Consider the following 8,488-nt stretch of genomic DNA (forward strand, 5'->3'; position numbering starts at 1 on the left):
TATTGTTTACATTCATGTTTGCTAGCTTGAAATCTTCTTCCTCCTTGCCTTCGTTGGCTCATGAACACCACCGTCCCGTGCACGCCTACGAGGACGCACGTGCAGGTGCGCGCACGTGGGTACGTACTGTCCTACCATTGGTGGCACACCTTTCCACTGATCCACAGGTGGCAGTCATGTGCCCAGATATGCAGCAGTGCGCCAACAAAGGCAGGAATGAAGAAGATTGTAAGCTAGTAAACATAGATGTAAACAGTACTACATTTAAAACAAATTGTGAATTGTGGTTTTGTGAATGTTTTACGAAAACGGAAACACATCTTCTATATCTGCGAGTACACAAGTTCATTGGCGTAGTCTTTACTGAGAAAGGTCTATTAAATCAATTATCTCTCCATTTTCCTGTTTCTTACAAAAACATTTCCAAGACAATGAAACAAAGACATTTAGAGCGAGAGAGAGATAAAGACGTGAACACAGAGAGGAAAAGCAAAAAAAAAAAGAAGAGCATTTAGGAGACAGAAAGAGGAAATGGTGCAGTTGGTTTACCAGTACATCCGTCATGTTGTGAGGGCGGGCTGTCGGTTAGTGCGCGAGTCGTCAGCGAGGTTAGCAGGCCGGACACATGCATGTCATCCCCCCTTCTGCCTCGGACCTCTCCTTTATAAATACGCACACACACACACACACACACACACACACACACACACACACACACACGCACACACACATAGGAGAATGCACACATGTACGTGCAAACATGCAATCATGCAAATATGCCACACGGAAGCACACAAGTACGATACAAATGCATCACAACAACACACGTGTGTGAAATCCCGTGCAGTCATGGACCGAAAACGCAATTTACACACACACATAAAAGCACACACAGCAAACACAGGATAACACACTCACAGAATGCGCCGACAATCCCAGGGGAAAGTACATTTAACCACGGGCGTAAACAGGCAACACACACACACACACACACACACACATACACACACACACACACACACACACACGGAGAGAAAAAAAGGCCACAGTGAGTGTGTGTGTGTACCAATTATCCACCTGTCACCTGTTATTGAGGTTCCGTCAATGGTGGATCCTCCATCTATTACACAATACACTGAGAAAGGTACACATTTAAAAAAAAATTCTGATAACAATGAAATACGTTTTCATTCGAATGAGGCTCAAATTTTAAGCAAATTTCCAAAGATTCAGTGAAAGAAAAAGTAAACCAGTGTGTGTCTCCATGAATTTCTCACATGCAAACATTCTGAGGATGTGCTAACAAGATTATCTAAACAAGAGATACATAAAGTCTTCTCTCGGTTCAGCGCGGTGTGTCTCTGCTCTTTCCCATCTAAGACGATGTGTGTGTTACTTTCACACGTGAAAACTCCATTAAACAAATGATCAATACAAATCCCGTGAAAATCCACTGATACGCTGACTTCATTAAGCAAATTGGATATCAGCCATGATGTGACCGATCCACATTATATACAGACTCATTATCAATCTCATTATAAGATTCTGTGTTTTCTCTGTCACTTAAATTCATTGACTCATGGTTGGCTGCAGTCTCAGTGAGTTCGGTACAGTGAGTTATTAGGGTTTGGGGGAAAAAGAGAGCACTCGTGATGTATTGTATCAGGAGGGGAAAAAGGTGGATCCATCCCTGGCGAACACACCAGCGAACACGAGACCAAACCTGGGCAAAACACTGGTGAATATTGGACCAAACCACAGCAAAACATCAGCGGCTACTCGACCAAAACACCAGTGAATACAGAACGAACCAGGGTTTGAAAATCAGTGAAAACTGGACCGAACCAGGGCAAAATAGTGGTGAATATACGACCAAACCAAACCAAAGGACTTTGACACAAGTTCACATTGGACCAATCCAGAGCTGAAAAAGAATAACAGAGAGAGAATAATACATGAGACCAAAAAACACAGAACAATTTCAAGATGTTGCAAACTATGTGACTTTGTTTTGGCCAGAAATTGTAAAGCAGTTGTAAAAAAAAGAAAAAATAAAAAATAAAAAAAGAAAATTAAAATTAAAAAAAGCTTTTCTTAATAAATACAAGTTAAAAAGCCTGGAGATGTACAGTTTTTAAACAGCGGCTGCCCTGGGGAAATTTACCTCTAGTCCTTTGAAATCCCCCTCAAGTGAGTAGCTTGAATTCCACATTGAAACCATGAGACAGACATTAGTGGCAAGGTTGTTGCTCATCATGCCAATTAGTTTCAATAAGGAAAGCTAATGATGCTAATAAGTTATTTTGAGGAAACAGAGAGACCAATTTAGGGACTCCAACATGACGAGCATGACTGTCAAACGAGACTTTATAAGCAGAGATTTACCGTTACTGTTCAAAACACATGCAAATTTAGACTCATATCTTCATAGAGCAGCATATGACTGGGCTGAATTATAGTCCAGCTTGTGGACACTCATCCCACTATGAGGGGCTTTCCCTGCACTAGTCCGACGTGATTGTAAATGGTTGCAATGTAAGGCTGAATTTGAATTTTGAAGGCCTCGTTGCCCAGAAATCCAGTCAAGTGTTGACAGTGCTTAAGGCTACCTTTACACCGCCTAGTAAAGGTGACCCTTTCTTTTAAAAAAAAAAAAATTTTGGCTTTTATTTTTCTTCTGCCTTTATTGGAGGTCGACGGTGATGGGAGAAGACAGGAAACGAGGGCATAGAGAAGGATGTGACATGCAGCTGAATCGGGAACGCTGCGAGTATGTAGCCACCTGGGCGCTGAGTGGACCCGTTTCTAAATTTCTAGTTGACATGTGTCACAGATCAGACCTGTGTGTTATGAACACGTGAACGAAGAAGACGCATGTCGAGCGCACCGATGGTGGAGTTTCGAGATTTTGGTTACTTTTCGGCTGACATATATGCCGATACGTGTTGGTGCTATTGGCCATGTTAACGTGTTGGTTGGACTTCAGTATTTTTCAGATCTGAGTTACTCCACATAGAAATACCAATCTGATACATGCCGATGCAACTCTCATCCAAAAACACTGATTATTCAGTTCTGACAAGAAGATTTTCAGCCAGTAACCACACGACACAAAAATAACTTTTTCTGGGCGGATAAAGTGAATCTTAAGATTTCAATTTAGTGGAGAAAGAATCATCTTCCCCGTTGCACACTCACTGTGTGATTTAACTAGAGACGAAACAACTTGTTGACTTATCAATTAATCAAATCGACAGTAAAATAATCTGCATCTTTACATTTTGGAGTTTTGGTTGGAGAAAAACAATTTGATAACACTGAGCTTCTATAAATTGTGATGTGCATTTTTTAAAAACTATTTTCTGACATTTTCTTGGCCAAAGGATTAATCGAGAAAATAATTAACAAATGAATCAATAATGAAACTAATCATGAGATGAAGCCCTTTACTTAACAAAAGAGGTTTGATTTCACAGCCTGTTTTCAAAATGTCTACGGCCACAGGAACAGCATATCACTTTAACTCCTCTTTTGGAGACTTTCTGGTGAGTTCGTGTTATTTGGAGAACGACATGGTCCTCTACGGGCTGAGAAAACACTACGACCTCTTGATGGGATCCTTTTAAAATCCCACTGGATAACCTCAAAAATGTGTTGTGCTCAAACTAAAAATAAGGCAGGTTTGTTTTAGTCCCCGGGCGAACACTGACACTGGGGAGATCTTTGGTTTTGACTCTGGCATCCATGATGGCATGGGAATGCTGCTTTGGTGCTGATATTTATGGACATCAAACCAGCAACACAGAGCAACCAGTGCAACCACCAGACACTAGCAGAGCAGGATGACAATGAAGACACACTCACACACACACACACACACACATTTGAAAAAATGGCAACCACATAGAGAGACACGAACACTGTACATCACTGAAGTAAAGATTAACAGACAGAGAATAAGAGACGCAAATTGGAAGACGAAAATAGTGAGAGAGAGACTCAGGAAAGAAAGGTGATGACCAACTTGAAAAAAAAGAGGAAGCAAGCAACAGACACAATGAAGAAAGAGGCAGGAAGAGGAAGTGTGTACCAACTGGCAACAAGAAGAAGGAAAAAAAAAAAAAACTTCTGAACTCCTGATCGGGTACAAGACAGTATCTCAGATGTGGTGTGTTTCTTAATCTTAGGGTTTGGACCCCAAAATTGGCCACAGACCACATTTTCTCAGAGCCAATGCTGTTTTATCCTGGTTTCAAGGGAGCCGCTTTATTCAATCGCTGCTTTGAGTGGAAATCCCAACTAAATGACAGATCGTACAGAGGAAGTGGTTTTCTGACGGTGTTTTCACACTGAATGCGTTTGAAGCCGTTCAATCAAGCTTTTCCTCCCGTAACTTGGTTTATTCAGTCACGTGCGAACAAAGTTTTTACACCGACGAACCTCACAGAGACACCTAAGAAGAACTCTCACTTCTCTTTTAGCGCGTGTAATTCAAACCCAGCTACGGGGAAAGGACTCCAAAACCCGAGGATTTAGGAGGATCAAAGGAGATGGATGTTGACATTCGATAGCCAGCAGTTCCACATACTAGGACCCACCAAACTGAAAACAGAGAAGAAAGGCAAAAAAAAAAAAGCCCTACTTTCAAAACCTGACAAGTCTGACACTTCCTTCCACCTTTATTTCTGATTTCAAAAGGACCTTCCTGTGCAACATCTTCACCCAACGCTGTCCAGTATGATTCATGAAAGGGAATTTACTACACAATGAAGGGATTAGGAAACTGAAAGAAATAAAAAGGAGGGATCAGTTGTATAATACCATCTCTGCTCAAACTAAGCATACTTTAACGCAACAACACAGCAATTTCTGCTTTTGTTGTGTCTCTTCCTCTTAAAAGTGGCTAACCAGAGGCTACACCTTATATGGTCATAAATAGGAATTATACCACAGTCCCACAGGTCCCAGTAGGAATATGGAACAGGAACAGGAGTTTGCACTAGAGTTGTGCCACACGGGATAATGTATACAACAAGACTGCCGCTGGACATGCTGTAGGTTGCAGCATGTAGGGACTTCATGGTGTGAGTTTATACATAAACATGCCATCGAGTACAGCAAGGTCACTATAAACTCACAAACCACGGAGACGCCGTAGCAAAGCAAAGGGGACACTGTGGGGATTTGGTTTTGTCTTAAACCCTCCCAAATATCGGACGATGTCGCCGAATCTGCGTGGAACAGGTCACGGCGACCCCCCCCCCCGTTAATTTTGACTTCTTACGTAAAAGAAACCTGTGACGCGACAGTAACATTCGCCGTGATTTTTCTTCACGGACTTTCAGGTGCCAAACCCAGAAACCCCGGTAATCAAGATCAAAGTCAATCCCATGTAAATAAGTAAAAACGAGGCGAAAAAAAAACAAAACACTTTTCAACATCTGTGCCTTCATCATAAGGTTGCAACATCGGAGCATGGATTTCGAAAACCTCTTCACCTTCTACTTACGAGTTTGATGCTGGTAATGGACAAATATTAAAAGAGTGCTCGTATAACACTGTCAGACCCACGATGGACAGTTTTTAAAACAAAAGAACAAAATCCAAAAACCTGGCGCCTACATTAAAACACAATGAAACGTGAGAATTCGGTTGAAGATTCGGGGTGTTGTGCTTCGCACAGCTCGCTCTGGAGCCACAAAAGAATTCATAAAACCTTTGTTCACATGTGCGATACTAGTACTGCCCCGGACCTTTTAAACAGACTTTGTTCTGTTAAATCTGTGTTCCCCCTTTATTATCAAGGTGCTTTAAAATTGGCCAAATAAGTTCCCCCGGTTGAAGAGGACGACTGTCGCCACTAGCTGACGTATTCATCCGATCGCATAATGCGAGGTCTCGGCTACACAACTGCAGACCCACATGGGTTTCGTGGACTACTTCCGATCAGCTGAATTTAGAATCTGCGATAGGACCGACCTTTTCAAGAGTGTCGGGTATTAGACAAATGTGATCGAGCCACGTCACATGTATCCGTTGGTCAGTGTCATTGTATTTCGCGTTTCCACCAAAATACGGGCCCGCCGCATTACCCCAAAAAAATTTCTCGCGCCCCATTGCGAATCCTTGGCCTCATGTTACCTCGCGTAAAAATCATCCCAATGAGTTCCCAATGAGTCGGGTATGCAGATTTCTGAGAAAGGGAGAGAGAAAGAGAGAAGTGGTATCAGATCATTTCGCGCTAACGGTGAGGTGTCTGAACGGACATCGGCGGAGAAAAGGTCGTAGCGGTGCCCCCAACATGCAAAGGGGTCAGTATGATTTTCATTCATTCTAGGGAACAGATGATCATCCGAACTCAACGAATCACCAAACCCCAACGTTTTCTTCTCCGACTGGAGAGCGAGGCAAAAGTAAGACCTGAGTGCGCCCATCTGAAAAGGTTGGGAATTTGGTCTTGGAGCAGAACAGAGGAAAATGCTCTGTCTCGGGGCCAGTGAGTTCTCCACATGACTCACTGGCAGCCGGCGATTGATTACCAGTCGACCGGTAATCAGCTGACTCGAAAAAAAAAAAAAAATTGGTAATTGATTGGAGAATATTTAGGCATTAGAGTTCAGTCATTCAAGCAGTCGACGGAATGGCGTCGTCGAGGTTAGCGCTCGGCGGTGGCGGTGGTGGCGGCGGCGGCGGCGGCGGCGGCGGCGGCGCGAGCCGCGAGCCGCCGCGAAAAGTTATCTAGGTGGGATGGCGCCCTTTCCTCTTTCAGAATCTTCCTCAACGCAGCAAAGACGATGTTCTGTATGTCTGCAGGGACAAAACTGATGTGTCAGAAAAGTGAATCAGAGCTGAAACGCAAAACGAGACCTGGCGCAGCACCACAGACAGAAATCCAAAGATCCCAAAGCCCCCATTCAGATGAATGAAGTTTGGTGCAAACTTATACTGTCACGCATCCCGGTTTGACCTGGGCCTTGACAACTGACCTGTGTCAGAACTAAACCTGCTACTTCTGCTACTACTTCTCTCTGCTTCCTCGGTTTTTCCACCAATGAGCCCGTTGGTGTGTTTTGCGCGTCCTGTTTTGATGTTACAGAGAGAAAACAAACAAGAAGAACAGCTCAAGACGGAGCAGCGGTCGGAAGCAGCCCCGCCGGCGTCGGTGTCTGCGAGGAGACCGTTTACAAGAAGCGGAAAACGACGGAAAGGAGACGCGACAAGGTCTCGCTCGACTCCTTTTCTGCGCCTCTTTCCCCCGAGCACTGCCTGCCCGCCCGCCCGTTCGTGAGAGGGAGTCGAGGAGGTGAGGGAGGAAAGAAGGAAAGGGAAGGAGGAGGTGAGGTGAGGGGAGGGGAGCGGAGCGGAGGGGAGGGAAGGAATCACGGAGACCGACCTTTTCCTCAACACCGCGGAGAGAGGAAAAGCCCCGCCGCTGACTGGAGACCTGAGAAGGGGAAATCAAACTGTAACCAGCACCCTCCCCTCCCCGCGTCCCGGCTCGTTCCCGCAGCCGATCAGATACTCACAATCTTGGCATTAATAAGGTCCGGAGGGCGGTATCCGCTGCGCTTTCGGAGGCACATCCGTGTGGGTTTTTTTTTTTCTTCCTCTGCCGCTCCGCACCGGGGGTGGGGGGTGGGGGGGTGTGTGGGGGGGGGGGGGGGATTTTTTTTTTTTTTTTTTTTTTTTTTAAATAATTTTTAAAATTTTATCTAAATATCTTGCCGCCGCCGCCGCCGCCGCTGTGTATCGGAAGAAGAAGAAGAAGAAGAAGAAGAAGAAGAAGGAGTCCTCCTCCTCCCCCCTTCTGCTGCCTTCCTCCTGCTCGGGTTTTTCCCAGAGAGAGAGAGAGGGAGTGTGTGTGTGTGTGTGTGAGTGTGTGTGTGAGAGAGAGAGAGAGAGAGAGGGAGCGAGATCACCGCCCTGGCGGACAGAGGTGGCGGAGCGCATGCGCGGATTCACACGCCCATTCAAGCGGGAGGAGACCAGGAGTTCGCCATAATAAAACTTTATATATACATATATGTGTCTATAATCTTTTTTATTTGTTGTACGTGTCATTGCACATAATAAAGCATAGAGTCACTTAAATACCAGACCAGGAGTTTTTGTTTTTTTCATAAAACTCTTCATCATCTACTTCTATGCACACTAGTATTTTTATACATATGGATTAGTTATTGTTTTGGCAACTGATTCTTTTTTTAACACATACGTCTTCATGCACGAAGAGCGCCGAACTCCACTGAATGTCACTTTACATGTGAGTGTGTGTCGTTTTGTGCAGCCGGCGTGAAAAAAAAAAACAGGCCTAAAGCTGTGTGTTCTGTGTGAAAGGCAGTTTTAATAGTATGCAGCTGTTCATTTATACAACACAGGCCGTTTAGATACAATAGGTACCGTGCCTTTAGTTTTTAATGAGGGAACTTCATTTGAACGTCTGGTCTGCTCGTAGCTCATCGGCTCATATTTATAACATAACCAC

General features: G+C 44.3%; 1 protein-coding gene across 4 annotated transcripts in view; it reads right to left on the minus strand.

Annotated features, from left to right (window-relative positions):
• The window catches only part of rgs19 (regulator of G protein signaling 19), a 34,375-nt gene extending 26,745 nt beyond the window's left edge, over positions 1-7,630 (minus strand). For 2 of the 4 annotated variants that reach the window (XM_040153046.1, XM_040153045.1), the window contains exon 1: positions 7,530-7,619. In XM_040153046.1, the coding sequence (XP_040008980.1) occupies positions 7,530-7,586 (57 nt within the window). In that variant the 5' untranslated portion in view covers positions 7,587-7,619. Of the gene's footprint in view, positions 1-549; positions 661-7,396; positions 7,502-7,529 lie in introns of those variants that run through there. The other 2 variants (XM_040153047.1, XM_040153048.1) reach the window with 2 other exon arrangements.
• Positions 7,631-8,488: the final 858 nt, after the last annotated feature.

This window comes from Xiphias gladius, chromosome 18 (assembly GCF_016859285.1).
Source record: "Xiphias gladius isolate SHS-SW01 ecotype Sanya breed wild chromosome 18, ASM1685928v1, whole genome shotgun sequence".
NCBI classification, from domain to species: domain Eukaryota; kingdom Metazoa; phylum Chordata; class Actinopteri; order Istiophoriformes; family Xiphiidae; genus Xiphias; species Xiphias gladius.